Here is a 20133-nt window from a genome sequence, read left to right as displayed (position 1 = left end):
GTTGACATACGGTGAAATAGAGGTGACCTGACGTGACATAAGGTGACCTGAGGTACAGGCAAAGAGTATAGTAAATATATACGAGTAGAAAAGTACGGGCCCTGCGTCGTAGCAACATCTTTTCTGTCGAGCTCCGCAGTAAAAAAATCGTGGACGGGGCAATGAGGGCTACCGTTTTTGTGCTCACCAGTTGGCGCCACTGTAGTTGTAGGTCCAGGAAAACAGATCTCAAAATTCTTCTATGCTTATATTTTTATAAAATCAATACATTACACACAAAGGTATTTTAACGTCTAAATGTGCCATTTTTTCAACCTGTTTTTTTAAACCACTAACATCTTTTTTTTATATTAGCCTATTTTGGTGTCCCACTGCTGGGCAAAGGCCTCCCCTCGTTTTTTCCACTCGACCCTGTCGTCGCCATTTTCCCACCATTTGGGGTAGAATGTGTCCAAGTCGTCCCGCCATCTCCTTTTTGGTCTGCCTGAACCCCGGCCTGCACCGTCTATGGTGCTCCGTGGGTCCCACTCAGTAACCATTTTGGCCCACCTTTCCGGGTGCATGCGACAGACATGTCCCGCCCAGTCCCACTTAAGCTTAGCGGTCTTGACGCCTACATCTGCAACTCTAGTTCTGGAGCGTAGTTCCGTGTTTCTGATTCGATCAGTTCTACGAACACCTAATATACTACGCTCCATAGCTCGCTGGCAAACCTTGAGTTTCGATTTTAGGGCCTCAGTTAATGACCAAGTTTGTGCACCGTAAGTTAGGATGGGCAGGATACACATGTTAAGGAGTTTGCGCTTAAGACACAAGGGAAGGTCACCCTTCATTAGTGCTTTCATGGACCAGAAGCTCTTCCAGGCGTTCTCGATACGTCTATCGATTTCTATAGACCGCCTGTTCTCGAAGGATGCTATCTGGCCCAAGTAAACGTACTCGTCCACATACTGTATATCCTGCCCATCTACTGCTATGCTATGTTTAGCTTGATTGGTCATCAACTGAGTTTTCGCTCTATTCATTGTAAGTCCAACCTCAAGGCTCGCCGTGCTGAGGTCTTGCAGCATTTGTTGCAGATGTGATGACGTGTGGGAGAAGAGGACTATGTCGTCAGCAAAGCGCAGGTTTGTTAACCTCTTGCCGCCAACTTCAATGCCCATCGTCTCCCATAACATCTATTGAGCTATATCTATTGTTTACCACGATTAATCAAAGATGGACAAAGATTTACCACAATTATGAATAAGGAGTGAAAATTCCAGGTAAAAAAGCGTGAAACCCTCAAAACTTCTATGCATTTGACATTTTGAAAGACCTTCATCTACACTAGCGACCCTAGAGGCGAAATTAAACGCGGTAGCCCTCATTCTCATCCGATCGCAGTGAATCAAGAGTCAGTGTGTGCAGAATTACTAGTGCTACAAAAAGGATTGGGGTGTTTTAGCCGCAGACAGCAGAAAAAGCCAGAAAACCTTGTATTTGAGGTTATAACGCTCTAAATCAGCGAATAAGTCACCACTGGACACTGGAATCTTCACGTGCGATACGCCGCTGCAAGCGCCTTGTGAAGCCCCATCAAACGAAACCTCAAGTACAATCGAGCGTCACTCCGTCGAGGCGCAAACACCAAAAAAACAAGTACCACGTGGTGGCGTGGTCGGAGATCAAGCGGCCCGGCGTGGCGCGAGGTGTGCGGCTCAAGCGGACAACGCAGTTTGAAGCGGTGCACCGTGCACCTCTCCAAGTGTAATCCGGTACTTGTGCCAAGCTTTTAACTCTACAAACCCTAACTTCACAAACTCTACACGTTAGTCAAAATATGTGGCTTAGCCATTTCGTTACTACAAAAACTATATAATATATAATAACTGTATAATAAAAAATAACGAATAGTGAATAAATTTTTCACCTTACGTCCATGTAAGGGGGCTACAGTATGGGGTTCTTCAAAAAAGGAGTGTACAGGTTTTTAAAGGGTCGGCAACGCGCGTGTAATATCTCTGGTGTTGCAGGCGTTCATAGGCTACGGTAACTGCTTACCATCAGGCGGGCCGTATGCTTGATTGCCACCGACGTGGTATAAAAAAAAAAAAAAAAAAAATGTGACGGTAGCGAAACGGCCAAGCCACATAATTTGACTAAGGTGTAAAGTTTGTGAAGTTAGGGCTTGTAGAGTTAGAAGCTTGGCTCTATAAGAGATCTGATAACTTTTTTATCAGTGCGAGCCTTATGGTTTCGTCTTGCCACCATTTTACATGAAAATGGGTTTGGTGGGATTTCACTTCTTTTTGTAAGTTGCTTATGACAATCTTTCATCCCCTAATTTAAAGGGTGGGGGCTAATTTACTATTAAAAATCCTGAAATACGTATCTGGAGGCATTTTTTACTGATTCCCCATACAAACTTCAATCCCATTTTCCCCCTAACGCTCTTTTCCACCCCTGTACGGGGTGATTTTGGGGTTGAAAACTTTTTTATATCCTTTCCTATACCAAAAACAATCTACTCGTACATACAAAATTTCAGCTAAATCGGTTCAGCGGTTATTAAATAAGTCCTCTAATGACATCATATCCCGAGAATTTTGTTTCAATGTGGTATACATGGTATAATCCAAACCCAAGTTATGAGTTTCCAAAAAACGACGAAGCGCTTAGAGAAAAGGTAGGTAGTGCCCTTGCGCTTCGCTTTGCTCGTCTTGACGGGGGCACTGCCGTGCCCCAGATAAAAATGAATTAAGTGTGAGTCGACTAATCTAATAATCAAATCCGGTATTTCTACATGCGCCACGCCTCTGGCCGCGTCGTATTCGCGTCTAAAATCAAATGAATTGATCGCGCCCGCCCGCTACACGCTGCGCCGCGCCGCTTCGCCATCTCGTCAAGAATTCAAGATCGCTCACCTAGGAGGCTAGGACCCTTCCATATGCAACAACGGTTTGTGTCTTCCGCGCCGCTCGATGTTCGCGTGTAAACCGCGCCGCATCGCCCCGCTACGCAACGAGATCGCCCACGCAGGACACTTCTATAAGTGTCAAAGGATTGATTTAGAGATGTGTCAACTCGTTTGCCAACCCGGTTCAAACCGAGTTAAGCCCAACTCGAGCCGACCCGGTTTGTTAGTTCGCCAACTCGGTTCTAATGAGCAGACGGAACGCAGCCTATGCATTGATTCATTGATTCACCCTCGCCGCACCGCTTCGCTTCGCGTTCGCGTGTTGTTCGCCTAAGTAAGACACTTCGTTAGGAACGTGTACCTAAATAACTCCCTACTAATAATATTATAAATGCAAAGGTACTCTCTGTTTGTCTGTCTCTTACCTCTTCACGCTTAAACCGCATTAAAATAATAATTTGCTATACAAACCATAATGCCTACTTGTATCACTACACACGAGTGACTACTATACCGTCATCACCAGGTGACACCTACTGCGACTAAAAACTCGTATGCACACATGTCCAAAGAGACCTTAGCATTGGGAAAAAAGAATATAGGCTCAAAAATCGATGTTAAATGTGAGTGTCCGGCAGGACCAAACGAATCAGACAATTATTACAAAAAGGACATGAGCATACAACACGATCAGAATAAATATGTTGAAGAAATTAATCCTGTCAAAAATAGTACCACTACTCAAGTCCCTATTAAACCAGATTTTTCAAATAAATCAACTGGATCGGTTAGTAGCAAAGCTCATTATTTTTAGGGTTCCGTACCCAAAGGGTAAAAACGGGGCCCTATTACTAAGACTCCGCTGTCCGTCTGTCCGTCTGTCCGTCCGTCTGTCCATCTGTCTGTCTGTCTGTCACCAGGATGTATCTCATGAACCGTGATAGCTAGACAGTTGAATTTTTCACAGATGATGTATTTCTGTTGCCGCTATAACAACTAATACTAAAAACATATTAATATAAATATTTTAATGGGGCTCTCATACAACAAACGTGTTTTTTTTGCCGTTTTTTCCCGTATTGGTACGGAACCCTTCGTGCGCGAGTCCGACTCGCACTTGGTCGGTTTTTTAATACCTATACCTTAGGGTCACATAGTAATTAGGTTCATGTCACGTGCCTCCTACGCGGGCGTACTCGTTAAAGGCAATAAAGCCTAATTTTCTGATTGGACTGTAATAATATGTTAACGGAATTCAATAAAAACACCGTGCATATCACCGTCTATCGGCGAAAATAAAAAGATGAAAGCGTTCGAATTGTTTAGCTATTTCAGTACCTAGCAAATACATTTGCACGTCACAAATACCATTAGAACCACACCAGAGATAGACTGAAACAATTGTACCATACCAGTATGTAGTAGGAAGTCAAGCTTTTCACAAGCCGTAGATGAATTAGCGATATTTCCTTTTAAAAATTGAAGGTAAGTACTAAACGGACTCAAAAGTAGGTCTGGTAAGCCGAGTGTAATCGAGTCCATGCATGTTTGGTCTTACCATGTTTTAATGTTTGTGTATTATACTGAATTATTCCTACGCAGTTAAATGTGAGCTTTACAAACATTTTGGCTGTAACGGTTTATTGACACAAACGGTACATAATTACCATGATCATGAATAGGTATGTTATAAACTGGGGTAGTCCGGTTCGCCAGGCGCGGTCGCTTGGATATATAATATATGATACGAGTACGTATCGCACGTGAAGAAAATAATGAATAAATAAATAAATTAAATCTTAATTTCACTACTTATGTTTCAGATAAGTGCGAAGCATGAAGACCGCCAGAAGCATATTGTTTGCCAGTGTCCCATGGCCTTCGCTGATGATGCTGCGCAGACCTCAGATTATGCAATAACGCCGGTAACGTATATATTATATTTCATAGTCCTCACTTATACTGTAGGTACGAGTATATCACTTTATTTTCATATTTTTCCCTTGATCTTCTTAAGTGTATGGAATTGCAATCGTGGTCACTTCATAGCGAAATTGTATGCTACGCAGTCTAGTATTAGATCTCAGTAAATAAATCATATTGTAGGTACTATCTACCATCGCATTAGACTAGGCTTCTAGCATTAGTACAGATTAATCGCTACGATATAACGTTACTTATATAGCCGGCATAAGATGATTTCATTCAGTTGAAAATACAATGTATTATCCTTACCTTAAGTTTTAGAACCTGTAGCAAACTCCAGACGGTACCAACCTACAATTTTAGCACTATCTGATTAAATTGTCAATCTAATTGTGGACACAAAAATAAAATTTGCGCCGATCCCCCATGATTCGATTGTAAGATTGTGAGCAATAAAATCAGGTGCCGACGCAAAAATGCCAATTTTCCACGCTAGTATGCGCGCAAGGGGGCTAGTTTTTGTTTTTTAGCGCTCGACCGTCAACATAAATCTAAAATTGGTGAGATTTTTTGTACGTGTGGACGCTAGATGAGACTGACGCAAATTTAATTTCTGTTCAAATTGTCAATTTGATTGCCCCGTCTGTACGACCTCTAAAATATTTTTTATATTTGAGATACGATATCGTTTATATAGTTTGTCAAAGGACTGTCTCATTTCAAACATAGACAGAGAGAATCATACTATATTTGTCTTACACTAGTACTAGCACCCAAAAGAAAAGGATGACTATAGTTTTTTTTGTTTCTATTTACTGACAAGATTTGCTTGACCAACTATATCTGGTAGTTTAAAGTGTTGGAAACGAAATTTAATACGTTTAGAAAAGGAGAGATTTTAATACGTTTGGGAGTAATAGTAAGTAATAGTTATTTACGATACAAGTGCGGAAAGTAGGAAATGCGCAACGAGTGGTGATAAATTAAAACACGACCGAAGGGAATGTTTTAAATCGACACAATTTGCAAATTACCTATTCGCACGTGTATTGTCCAACGTTTTACAGTAGGTACATATGGCCCTTTTATACGACATAGGCATGCTAAGTTCTTATTACCGCACTAGTGCAGGTAAGTAGCACCGTCCAGTATAAAAGTTTTGTTTTTTGTTTTTTAGGGACATGTTACAAGCGGCATTCCTCTGTTTCTGCGAGTCGTGTCTACAAGGTAGTTACAAATGATTAAGTACATAGATTGAGAACTTATAGGTACATAATGCTTAATAAGTTAAAAAGACTCCAATGTTGAAAATTAAAATATTATTTATATACGAAATGACTGTTGTAAGATTATTTGCAAATGGTATTTTTAGGTAAAAAGATTAGTTGCTTATAATGATTACACTTACGAGCATATTACTTTAAATCATTACTAGCACAAATAAATCAATAACACTCAAAAGATAATGAAAACCTTTTTATTTACAATTTTCATATAAAATACTTAGAAATAAACATACCATTATGTAGATTTAAAATATTTAATACACGGTTATAACGGCGTGCCGTATGACGTAGCGGGTTTGTTTTGGGGTAGAAAACTATGAGTTGCGTCTAGTTGTGGTGCCTGGCTGTTGGCCGTGATCGTGGGCAAGCCGTACTCCTGCGAGGGTGCCGCAGCCGACGCCGATCCAGAGACTGACGTCACGGCCTCTGACGACTGATTAGACGACGACTGCTCTATTGAATTAGTGATCTGAAGAGGAGAATTATGAACAAAGGAAGAGATCTCTATACTAGGTCTAGCCTGTTCTAATGAAACCCCAGAAACAAGGGATACATAGCCAGCGTTTCTTGCCGAAGTGTGCTCATTATCTTTTATAATATTTTGAACCCGATCGACAACTGTTGCGTCTAAAGCCTCTCCGTGCGACCGAAGACTTGCACTGCTGTATTGGTTATTATCCGCATGGTAGCTGGACCATGCAGACGATGCCACGTTATTGCTAAGAGGCTGCGAGTGTAGAGGTTGTGCCTGGAGAGGCTGCGGTTGAATGGGTTGCGCATAAAGAGGCTGCGGTTGAAGTGGCTGCGCCGGGAAAGGAGCTTGCGGGAATTGGAGTTGAGGTTGCTGGTACGTGTATCCCTGTTGAAGTTGCGACTGAGGGTGTGGCATTGGCTGGGCGGGTGGAGCGGGTCGGGCCTGTGGCGTGGAGTACCCAGGTATGGGCGCTAAGAAGACGGGCAGGGACGCCGGCTGCACCGGAGCGGGTGGTGCAGGCCGGGGGGCCGGAGCTGGTTGAGGCTGGGGTTGAGCATAATTATAGCTTGGTGGGATCTGAGGGATAGGTTGTGGTTGAGGTTGCGCATACTGAGGATAGGGTATGATTGGAAGAGGTTGTGGGGGTGGAGGATGGGAGTGTATATGGGGCTGAGGCTGGGGCTGGGGTTGAGGGGGTGAAGGATGGGAGTGTATAAGGGGCTGGGGTTGTGGCTGTGGAGCTTGTTGCGAATAGTGATAACCAGATCCTGTATTAAACTGTGGAGCAGGCGCAGGTTGTGGTGGGTATTGAACAAACTGTGGTTGCGGATAAGGGTGAGTATACGGGTGCGGATGCTGGTGCGGGTACGCTGACGGAGGCGGGGGCGGCGGCGGCGGTGCGTGAGCCGGGGGCGGCGGCGGCGGTGCGTGAGCCGGTGGCGGCGGCGGCGGCGCTGAGGGGTAGTTGAACGACGGCGCGTGCGCCGCCGGTCGCGGCAGATGATATGGTACTTCTGCCGTAATCGCGGCCACCATTGAGAATATTATTACCTATAAACAAATGAACATACAACTGAAATAACATTCGCGTTGCAATGATTTCAATTCTGATATAACCTATAATAATCAGTGAACCATAAAAACCATGAAAAATATTGAATTTGCTTAAATACTTTATTTATAAAACAAATGACCAATTGACGTTTAAACTATAGGCGGCATTTTTTATTGATCACCGAGGAAAACTAGTCAAATATGTTTAACCTACATTAACATAGGCCTAAGTAAACACAATAAATAATTTCACTTTTGGCCGCTCGCTTGTATCTACTCACCGCGCTCCTCATGGCTGTGCTGGCGTGATTTCGTGTGTGCCGCTCCGAGGAGCAAGCACCTTGGCTTTATACCATCCACCACTACTCTGTGGAGAGTGTCAATATGAAATCTATGGACAGTATGTACTTATGCTAAACGATTACCTAAATTTTTAGTCAACTTGGTACCCGGTACGTCAGCGAAGGACAATGTAATAGGGATAATAACACATGTTGAATTTTATAACAAAATCTGGTAAAATATATAGCAAATGAGCAATTTATCACAATAATGTGGATATTAAAATAATATATGGAAATAATACAAAAACACAGGACCTAAAAGTTTCAAAATTTAAGTTTTTTTTAAACTTCCAAAAATATAAAAAGTAAGGATACCATTCGATTCCTTACATTTTATCCAAAAAAATATTGTACGGCAACTATATACTTAAACGCAATATTTCACCGACAAAAAAGTAATTTTCTTGTTTTGTCCATACTTCAAGATGGGCTCTCAGTGACTACAGTGAAGTACGGACTTTGACTATCATTTCTGACTTTTGTATTGCTTTAAGGGGCCCACTGACTATCAGTCCGCCGGACGATATCGGCCTGTCAGTTGATCGGAACTGTCAAATTTTTGTTCTAACTGACAGGCCGATATCGTCCGGCGGACTGATAGTCAGTGGGCCCCTTTAATACAATGGCTCCCATATAGACATTTGATCCTATAAACACACCTGATCGATTAGTACCATTAATTAAAATTTGTCATTTAGCCTAGTAGATTGTTAACCAAGGGATGAAAGGCACTCATCTCTGCCGAGGTTGTTTGGCGCTCGAACGCAGTGAGAGCGCCAATAGTCCGAGGTTGAAAAGATGCCTTTCACCCGAGTTAAACACTACTTTTCATTTCGAATCTCTACTCACTCTACTTTCAATTAACATTTTAGGCACAAGTATCGTTATTTATGGAATGGGGAGTTAAATATTAGAATAGAAATTTTATAACAATTAGCCTCATGCATGAAGTTTATATTTGAACGAAATATGTTTTATTCGGATGTTTGTTACCGATATATCATGTTACAAATGCATTTCCGTTTTTAAATTACCATTTAATTACATAAAATTATAAACAAAAAGTACAAAAATTTGCCCGCGAAAAGCTAGTGAGCGAAACGCTCGAAACGCCACGTGACGACACGCGTTCGACAGATTAGTGTCATTAGTAGCAAACGTCAGTTGGGCCGCCCAACGTGTGACGTCATCACGCTCTGTCGAATTCGCGCCAAAAATTATGAGCGTTTCAACCGCTCAAAAATTTTCAACATTTTAAATATTTTTTAATAAAATAATGTTAAGGTTTACAAAAGTATTTTTATCATTTCCGGTGTTCCAACGATATAAATTATGAATCCAAAAATAAAAATAAATTCATGCATGGAGCTAATTCCATTTAAACCCAAATTTCGATTGCGTATCGTATAAAAAAAATCGTACTTGGAACGTAAAATGCGCTAGTGCAGAGACATATTATTTTCTGCACACCTTTTAAGAGAACAATTACCTTTCAGAGCATGAGAATAGCTATTTATGCAACAAGTGCGGAAATCATCTTTACACACGTGTATCATACAATGTTTTACTAATGCAATTGCAAATAAGTTTAATTATTAAAAAATTGAAAACAAAAAGTACTAGTGCGAGAAAGTAGCACCATATGTACTGTAAAAAAAAAATTAAAACAAAAAGCACTAGTGCGGAAAAGTAGTACTTTCCGCATGATATGGCTCTGTAGGAAACGCACTTTTCGAGCACATGCATTGTAAATGAAATAGTAGATTGTTAACCAAGGGTTGTTGTATGAAAATCAGTGGGATTGCCTCTTTCTTTTTAATTTTTTTACTTTTTCGTTCTAAAACTCCCAATAGTCAATGGCATCCTACTCATTTAGCCAACATAATAAAAGTTTTACAGAATTTATATAATAAATCACTTTTTAATAAAAAAATAAGAAACTTTTATCTTATATTTTGTTTATTTTCATGAAGTTATTTAGCACTATAACTATAAAACGCCATTTAATAACGTACAAACGTTTAACTGTGGCTGTATAAGATTCTGCCTTTGCTTATTTACGCAAGTGTAAGGTTTCAAAAAAATATTGGTGTATTCCTTTTGGTTCCCGCATTATGAAATGGAGTAAATACAATTCAACAAAAAAAATCAAGAATAATTTATTTTAACAATTTACTTACATAATTATTGATAAAAAAAGATTCAATGCGCTATTAGTAAAAAATTATAATACAACACAATACAATTATCAATTGTTCCAGGCGGGGAAATAAAGACTATTTTTCCAGTTTGTTTCTACCCACTCTGCAGTTGCTCGTGGGACGGGGACGCAGAGGAGTACACCACTTTTCTGCACTAGATCAGAAACGTATCTGCGTACTTTTTAGAACAACAACGACACACTTTCAGAGCATGAGATATGAAAAATTATTAGACCTGCACCTGCTTACAGCGGGCCTACTTATACTAAACGCTGTCACTTCATATTGAAGAAAAATTTCTATAAAATAAATAAAGCCATAAATTACTAGCTTCTGTCCGCGTCTACGTTGAATGATGATTTTTCACGATGAAAACAACCCCTGTCCTGAAATGTCCTGCCCCGGGACTCAAACTATTTTCATACCAAATTTAATCTAAAGCGGTTCAGCGGTTTAAGCATGAAGAGATAACATACAGACTTATATACTTTAGCATTTATAATTATATAATTTTAGTAGATTTGACAGAAGCTCCAACAAGTCCTTTGAATTGAGTTCCTGTGTGTTTGCTGTCGAGTCAATTCCGTCAATTCATAACTTGCTCAATATTTCTATTGGCGACCATAATATAAGTCTTCTTCAAAATTCGACCAATTAGTAAGTTTGTGAATTTACTACGAGTCTAATCTGCCTAAGACGTATTTCAAAACAAGAGTGCCTATATACTCGTACTTGCTAACAAAAATACATTTTGAGCGACTGATTAAGAACCCTGCTGGATGCGGTAAAAGGGACTCTACAAAATGTCTCAAAGTCTAATTTTAGATATACATGCCTGAGATTGCAAGGTTGAGCAAGTTCCATGAATTTTACCGACTGAATGCGCAATTGCGCATATGTATTCATTCTTTATTATATATTCGTGTGTGTGTTCCACCTGAATGGTTTTTGTATTTATTGCTAGGTATTGCATAATATATTTCACTAGAAGAGCAAATGTAAGATTGACTTCAGTTGCGGTTATATTACATTGTACGACTATATAATCATCATCATTGTCGACATTCTTGTTGCATTGAATTGGCACTTGATCAGTTTCAAGATCAAACCACTTCAATCATTTCTTACTTCCATAATAAGTCTAGTTTTGATCAAACTGACCTGACCGTGTGTTGACTGATACTTTGACCTTCAACGTTAATTCCAAATCATGAATCAATGCTTGTTCAGTGATTACCCAACAATCTAACATTCGTTTGATGAAAGAACGATCGTAGTACGGCAAATGGTTTAGTGTGGTGGTGTGAGTTTTTGGCGTAATAAGCAGACCTCACAAATACACAAAAATGTGTCCAAGTATGAGTAGGTAGCCCAAATAGAGGTTGAAGTTACAAACAATGAGGTAACAGTGAAATTTGCCCCGCGAACGATGTCGCTTGCGGAGGGTCATAATTAGCACCTTCGTTTATCTACAAACGCAACTATTGAATTTAATTTCGTAACGAGAATTTTGCATATTTAATATAAATTTCTCTAAATTTATAATTGACATCTCTCACTCTTTTAAAACCATTGTATTAATTTGTTAATAATTATGACAAGAGATTATATTTGGATTATATTTATAATATTGAATATAGGTATATTAAAGCGCCTTATATACAAACTTGACGTAAGTATAGGAATGTTAAACGCTCTTAGCAAACAATATTAAGTAACAGTACTGACCCAAGCAATTGGAAACCTAGCTCCAAACCAAAGTGACGATGACCTTATAACTAAACTAGCCTTCGCCCGCGACATCGTCCGCGTACGCGTAGAAGTTTAAAAAATTTCACCTCACTTGGGGTTGAATTTCCAAAAATCATTGCCTAGGAGCAATAAGCAAGTTAATAATATTTTCTCAAAAATGGACGGCAAAGTCGAGGTTGCCGGTTAAAAAGTAGGTCGCGAAGTGCGTAGTTTATGATCAGTCAAAAATTAAAAAGTTAAAAACATTGCAGTCTCGATTTCGGGACTGCAATGTTGCATACAAATTCCATTATTTGTCGAGTTGCAAACTTTTGAAAAGTTGAAGTGACCATATCAAATGAAGGCATGGTCCATTAAACAGCCAAACAGATGATCAGTACTTATTATTATAATGTTGGTACCGCGACTATTTAGGTGTCTCAAATAGGTTGGCGTATTTTCAGCAGAAAAATACACTTCCATTTTTAATAAAAAAATTAAAACGGCGGCAAAGCAAATCTTTATACTTTTAGCTTTTTTCTGTGAAAATATATACATAAGAACGTTGCTTCTGTAAAATATTTCTATTATATTTGCAGTTATTGCGCCATTTTTAAGAAAAGCACTATATATGACTCGGCTGGAAGGCTACTTGCTGGCTTCGGATTCAATTAAACGGACTCCCAAGGTCGTTCGTTTAAAACGAATCCTCAGCCAGCAAGTAGCTACTTCCGAGCCTCGACAATAATGTACTATGTAATATTGATATTACGTTCTTTATATTAGCCTGGGAAGTATCACGTCTCTGGCGCGGCTAGATGAGCGGTCTATAATGAAATTTCATACAAAGTTGCAGGCCTAGGCCGGGAAGTGGCTTTTTTTAATTTTCATTTCACATATATTTGTGACACAGCATCATGGCATTCAGCCATAAAAAAAACTATAACCAATATTTGCTTTTTGGTTCGGAATGACATTCTGCCAATACGCCTATTAAAAAAAGGCGGCCAAGTGCGAGTCGGGCTCGCGTTCCAAGGGTTCCGTACATTACACAATTTAAACAATGTATTTTTTATGTGAAACTATTTTATTTTGCAAAAACTTAATTTTGCACGTAATATCATATAATACATATAACAAATAAAAGTGTACTCGTCAAGATAATTAATTATTAGTATAAGTACTCATGTAAGTGAATTGTAATATTCTTTTCTCAAACATGCTATGTAATATGGATATTACGTTCTTTATATTAGGCTGGGAAGTATCACGACTCCGGCGCGGCTAGACGAGGGGCCTGTAATGAAATTTCATACAAAGTTGCAGGCCTAGGCCGGGAAGTGGCTCTTTTTTAATTTCCATTTCACATATATTTGTGACACAGCATCATGGCATTCAGCCAAAAAAAAAACTATAACCAATATTTGCTTATGGTTCGGAATGACATTCTGCCAATACCCCTTAAAAAAAAACAATAAACGATAATTAATATATTTTGCAGTTTTATTTGTATCGAATTTACAAAAAATATATAACTAAAACATTATTAACAAATTCCAATAATTTTGAATTGCAAATTTACCTACAAATACAGATTTAAAATATAGTTGGTCAAACCAGTTTGTCAGTAAATAAGAACAAAAAAAACTATACTCATCCTTTTCTTTTGGGTGCTAGTACCAGTGTAAGACAAAGATAGTATGATTATCTCTGTCTATGTTTGAAATGAGACAGTCCTTTGACAAACTATATTTCATTTAAATATTAGCGGTAAAAATGTCTACTCAAACACGCGTTGGTGTTTTTTTAATCGTTTTGGAGGTAAAGTTGAACATTTTTCATTGTGTATCTGTAATTCTATTTTATTGGATTTATTGTGCGTTGTTTATTGTGTTATTTAATATGAGTTCCGACGAAAATATTAAATGAATACCTGTTAATTATACTCCATGTTTAAGGCAACGATGTATGTGAAGCATAATATCAACATAAAAAACGATGTAATCTTAGTTATGTGGCTACTAACACTACAGTCAGAAGGATGCAAGGCGAAAAATCAAAGATTCATAAATATACCTTTGAACATTTGTGTAATAAATTGATTAACTACATGTGTAAAATATACGACACGTGTGATAAAGATAGGTACAGGTGGTAGTTATATTTTGTGCCTAGTTTACTTTTAGTTTCTTTAGAATTAAAACTTTGATTTCGTGGAGATTTCTTTATTTATTTCATTGCATGTTTGAGAAAAGCACTATACATACATCGGCGTGAAAAGGGGTTGTCGGCCTCATAACTATCCGGCCTCACTACGCTCGGCCGTATATATGCATTCGGCCGGCAACCCGTTACTTCCCGGCCTCTGTAGTAATGTACTATATGAGTAATAAAATTCTTTAAACCTAAACGTGAGTGAAATGTCTGTAAAAAACCCGTAGGGGTCGGATAAAAAACTAAGTAATTAAGCCCGACTCACGCTTGATAGGTTTTCCTGTAATCTATAGGTCTAATCTATTTTGTGTATTTTTTTCAAAATTTTAGACCCAGTAGTTTTGGAGATAAAGGGGGGAATGGTCATTTTTTGCCTATTTTCTTGAATAACTTCTAAATTGTTTATCCTAAAATTATTTTAAAAAAAATTGAGATTCTCACAATAAGCTCTTTCATTTGATATATAACACGATATAGTTTGAAAAACTTTATTTTTTAATTTTCACATTTACCCCCCCGCCCCCAAAAATGGCCTCCATGTTTTAAATTCATCTGTTTACGTTACATGTTCGTCTTTCGTCGACGTTCGTCGGAGAAAATAGGCTGTGACAGACGGACAGACAGACAGACAGACAGACGCACGAGTGATCCTATAAGGATTCCGTTTTTTCCCTTTTAGGTACGGAACCCTAAAAAACAATAATAGTAGATTGTTAAGCAAGAGTTGAAAGGCACCCATTTCTGTCGAGGCAGTTTGGCGCTCGAACGCAGTGAGAGCGCTAATAGTCCGAGACGGAAATGGTGCCTTTCACTCGAGTTTAACACTCTACTTTTCATATCGAATGCGAGGAAATACATTAAACATTTTGTTATTAACATTTATCGGCAATGACAGCTAAGTGACACTGACAGTTGACATCGTTTTTTTTCTATCTCATCAATTAAATCACGTGCACAGACATTAGTGCCTGATCTGCTATTAAATTTCACAAACGTCATCTCGGTCACTTAAAAAAATATATTTAATAAATAATACGAAATAAAAATAAAAGAGCTGCATTTCCGTGATCGTTATGACGAATACTATCGGATAAAAATATAATTTGCCTATCTTCAAAAAACTTTACCTACCCAATTCAACAAAAGAAATCAAGAATAATGCAATTTACTTGCATCATTTTTGATAAAAAACGATTCAATGCGGCATTAGTAAAATTAGAACAATTACTAATTGTCCAGGCGGGGAAATAAAGACGCTATTTTTCAATTTTGTTTCCACCCAGTTGCTCGTGGGACGGGGACGAAGAGGAGTACAATACAACACTTTTCTGCAGTAGAGCAGAAACGAATCACTTTCTGCGCACTTTTTAGAACAACAACGACCCACTTTCAGAGCATGAGACATGAAAACGATATTTGATATATTTTGCAGTTTTATTTGTATAGAATTTCCAAAAAAATAATAAGTAAAACATTATTAACAAATTCCAATAATATTGAATTGCAAATTTATAGTTGGTCAAACCGAATTGGCAGTAAATAAGAACAAAAAAAACTATACTCATCCTTTTCTTTCGGGTGCTAGTACTAGTGTAAGATAAAGATAGTATGATTCTCTCTGTCTATGTTTGAAATAAGACAATCCTTTGACAAACTATAATTACAAATACAGATTTAAAATATTTCATTTAAATTTTAGCGGTAAAAATGTCTACTCAAACACGCGTAGGTATTTTTTTAATCGTTTTGGGGGTAAAGTTGAACATCTTTCATTCTGTAATTCTATTTTATTGGATTTATAGTGCGTTGTTGATTGTTATTTAATATGAGTTTCAACGAAAATATTAAATGAATACCTGTTAATTAGGCCAAGCAATAAGAAGGTATAGAGGGAAATGCAAGGAACACAATTTTTAACTTCGTAGCTTTGTTTGGACTAGTTAGGAGATGAACATATCAAAAGTCCCCGGCCGTAACCCAGGTGCTGGGGGGGAGAGGGGGGTTTGACGGTTCAATTTTTCGGTTTTTCGATTATATCTCGGAAACTATGCGTCTGAGCGACTTGGTCACTTATACAAAATGAAAAGAGATTTAATTTGTTACAAGTTTTATTCAGTCAAGTTTTTCGATATCTTGTATAGTTTTTGAGATATCCGCTCTTGAAGGTTTATTTAGGGCTCTCATTTTTATCTTGATTATCTACATCGGTGAAGCTACTAGGCCGGGTTTGGGATCGTTTTCGTATAAATCGGGGGTGCTGAATTCATTTATGGTATCAACATTGACACCATTCCTAAGTAAAAACAAAATTTAAAAAAATGATTTTTTTTTAACTCCTCTTTACGCTTAAACCGCCGAACCTGTGCTCACCGCCTATGATTAAAATTATGGCCACTCTCAGGGACCAAGGCTACTGTCCGCGCGCCAATTCGTGCATTCGGAAGTCGAGGAAGTGGAAGGGTGTGCGCCGCGCCGGTACGTACAAAATGACACAACTCTGTAATGACGCCCAACATTCCTAACATTCCTCAGCCGTGCACAGAATTCGCGCGCGGACAGTAGGTAGGGGTAGGGGCCTGTGGCATTTTGTCCACTTTGCCACCCTATAATTACGCCACTGGTCTGGGCACAAATGCTTGTTTATTTTCTAATAGGGTAATCGCGGACGGGTGGCGGGGGCGGGGGCGCGCGACTCTGCGTTCCTTTTAGGTCGGCCGCTCGTTGCTGCCTCTTGGCCACGATGCGCTCGTGCGTCCGCTTCATTTCCAGGATCTCTTTCATTTCTTCTTTATCCTCATCCTACAATTAAATGAAGTAACATTAGAATAAATTGCACAAACTAGATACTTAATTTATTCTGCCATAATATTTGAGACCATCGACAGTAATTTTAAAACATCCCTTAACACCTAGATCGCAGATTGGATACTGATTTGAGTATTCACTCTAACATGGTTAGAAAAGTCGATACGACCATATATACCATATATTTTACGACTTAAGACCTTTTGGTTGATCCTTAAGACCAGTGCTCGCTTGCCGCTGGCCATTGGCTGTGAGTAGGACATAAGCTGGCGGAGGCGCTGCGCCGGCGGCACGCCGCGCTCCACCACAAGCACGATGCGCGCCCACTGCCGCTGCCACTCGTTGCGCGTCTCCGCGATCTTCTGGTACGTGTTGCCCATCATGGCGATCAGCATGTTTACGAGTAAGATGGCCACTATTATCATGTATATTACGAACAGGAGCTGAAAAGCAATGTTTGAACTTGTAAAATAAGTACCGTCAAGTGGAATAACTGGGCATGGTTTATTATTATATGACTTGCCTACAGCTTATATTTGTATATACTTAGTTATTATAGCTAGTTAATAAGGAAACATTGCACGCACTCAAAATAATATAGTTATCTATACAAATGAAATAAAACTATGAAAACGGATTATATCGGATTAAAATACTTAAATCTATTAATACGAAAGCCGTCGGTGACGATAACCTCAGTGTGGATATGCTTATGCCCGTGGCGGATTTCATCTCACCCATCATCTCCAACATCATTAATTTTTCCCTATCCACTGGCACGTTTCCGGCATCCTGGAAGTATGCCCACGTAATTCCTCTCCCAAAAACCTCCAATCCTGCATCTTTCTTCCAATACCGTCCTATCTCTATTCTGCCAATATTATCCAAAATTATTGAACAATTATTTAACCGTCGACTACTATCTCATCTTAATAAAAATTCCTTATTTAATCCCCTCCAATCTGGATTTCGCCCCGGGCATAGCACAGTTACCGCTTTGGTTAAAGTCACGACGACATTCGGTTTAATATAGAATCCAAAAAGCTTACTGTTCTTGTCCTCCTTGATTTCAGCAATGCCTTCAACACGGTAGACTTCGAGATCACAGGCACACTCAACACACTGAACATTTCCCAAACTTCACTATCTTGGTTCCGTAGTTACCTTTCTGGCAGACGCCAGCATGTTAGAGTAGATGACAAACTATCCAACTGGTGTGAGCTCACCGCTGGCGTCCCACAGGAAGGGGTGCTTTCTCCACTCCTGTTCTCTATTTTTATTAATGGTATCACCAAATCACTTACGTCATCATACCATCTGTTAACGCCTCGTCTTTGTTCGGGCATCTTCGGGAGCCGTCGCCGACGCAATGCATGGTGCGGGGCGCTGGGCAGCGGGGCCGCCAACGGCCATTCTCTCAGCAATCTTGCGACGGACGGTCGAGCCCACCACCTCTGTATCACCAAGTTATTATACGTGCATGTATTGGACTATGAGTGTTTTTTAAGTCACCTCGTCCACGACCCCAAGATCTTCTCGTCCACCCCTACAGGCGTGGACACCATCTATACGCAGATGACCTGCAGATTTATGCAGCGGCTGGTATAGACGATCTTCCCTCATTAATTGCTCAGATTAATTATGATTTAGAGTCCATACGGGATTGGGCGTGCAAATTTGGTCTAAAACACTACGTAGACAGGCTCTCAGACATGGTGGTACCTGACATTTCGCTCGATGGGACTAATATCCCTTTCTCCTCTACTGTCCGAAATTTGGGTATCACCATGGATCAGACGCTTTCTTGGGCTCCCCATGTTGCTGAGGTGAGTAAAAACGTTTTTGGATCCCTTCACTCTCTTCGACGGCTGCAGAATTTTCTCCCTCTTCATACTAAACTAACTCTTGCCCGTTCTCTCTTGCTCCCTCTTCTGGACTATGGTGACATTGCGTTTCTGGATTGTAATGAGGAATTGCTAAATAAACTTGAGCGTTTACAAAATGTTTGTATTAAGTATATATTTGGCCTCCGGAAATATGATCACGTGTCCAAATTCCACTCCCAGCTCGGGTGGTTACCGATCCGCCAACGCAGAGATGTGCATGTCGTGTCGTTGCTGTTCAACATACTCTTCGACCCCCGTTCCCCATCTTACCTAACGGAAAGATTTAACTCTGGATGAAAGCAGTGATCACCGCTTACGATCTAGTTCTAATCTCACGCTTGCTATTCCTCCGAATAAGACGCGATCGTATGCAAATTCTTTCACGGTTCGCGCTGTGAAGTTGTGGAACGAGTTGCCCCTGTCGCTCAAACAGTCCCAGTCTGTAGCGTCACTCAAGGCTAATCTGAAGAAGCTTTGGCTTTCCAATCAGCGTGATCTGGTTAAGTACTAACCTTTATTTTTATTTTCTTACATTTGTGATAAGTATATATTTTATAATATATATTTAGTATTGTATGTATGTATGCTAGTATGTATTTTAATCTATAGTGTTATTTCTTTTTTAAATATTAATTTGTACATCCTGTAAGTTTGTCTATCTGACCTGGCTATAGTTTTCCACTCATCTACTCGAAGGTTAGCCGGAAGAGATCCTTTATAGGGATAAGTTAGCCTTTGTACTTCCATTACTGTATTTTTTTTTGTAAACCTGTGTTGTGTACATGCAATAAAGTGATCTACTACTACTACTACTACTATATCGCGTATATTGAATGTATATATATATATATACGGAATGTATTATAAATTCAATATACGCGATATACTCCGTTTTCATAGTTTTATTTCATGAGTAGCTATCTCGGTAACCGAAGACAATATTATGTCTATACAAAGTTAGTTAAAAATATGTACATACTTTCTTGGGGCTCTAATCCAAATTGACCTAACCTCCTATCTATGTAGTCATAATTGATACACGATTTTAGTTCAACGCCACGCGCGTGCACTGCGTATGTCCGTTAACTCTTAGAACGAAATTCGTTTTTTGGGGTAAAATGGGACGTAATCGCGTATTAGAAAGTGACAGTTTCTTACTGATTTAGTTGCAATCCAACAACCAAAGAGTGCAGTCGTCTTTTCAGCCTTAAAATATATAGAGTAGTTAATACCACCATAACTAGTAGGTAAACAATATATTTAATTTCATATTTTTTGGCAACTAAATGGGGACTCGTCTCAAAAAGGGTATT

General features: G+C 39.2%; 2 protein-coding genes across 2 annotated transcripts in view; both read right to left on the bottom strand.

Annotated features, from left to right (window-relative positions):
- Nucleotides 1–6375: 6375 nt before the first annotated feature.
- LOC134753843 (uncharacterized) lies at nt 6376–7988 on the bottom strand. The gene is made up of 2 exons (XM_063689787.1): nt 7921–7988; nt 6376–7636 (listed from the first exon to the last, which is right to left on the bottom strand). Exons 1-2 carry the CDS (start codon nt 7930–7932, stop codon nt 6377–6379), a joined length of 1272 nt encoding a protein of 423 aa, XP_063545857.1. The 5' UTR covers nt 7933–7988; the 3' UTR covers nt 6376.
- Nucleotides 7989–16766: 8778 nt separating this feature from the next.
- Nucleotides 16767–20133, bottom strand: part of LOC134754831 (transient receptor potential cation channel subfamily V member 5) — a 64401-nt gene continuing 61034 nt past the window's right edge. The window contains exons 15-16 of the mRNA XM_063691259.1: nt 17135–17377; nt 16767–16928 (exon numbers count right to left, since the gene is read on the bottom strand). Coding sequence (XP_063547329.1) covers nt 16770–16928; nt 17135–17377 — 402 coding nt within the window. The 3' untranslated portion in view covers nt 16767–16769. The remainder of the gene's footprint in view (nt 16929–17134; nt 17378–20133) is intronic.

The sequence above is a fragment of the Cydia strobilella genome, chromosome Z, assembly GCF_947568885.1.
Source record: "Cydia strobilella chromosome Z, ilCydStro3.1, whole genome shotgun sequence".
Lineage (NCBI taxonomy): Eukaryota > Metazoa > Arthropoda > Insecta > Lepidoptera > Tortricidae > Cydia > Cydia strobilella.
This window is presented reverse-complemented; position numbering and strand designations above follow the sequence as displayed.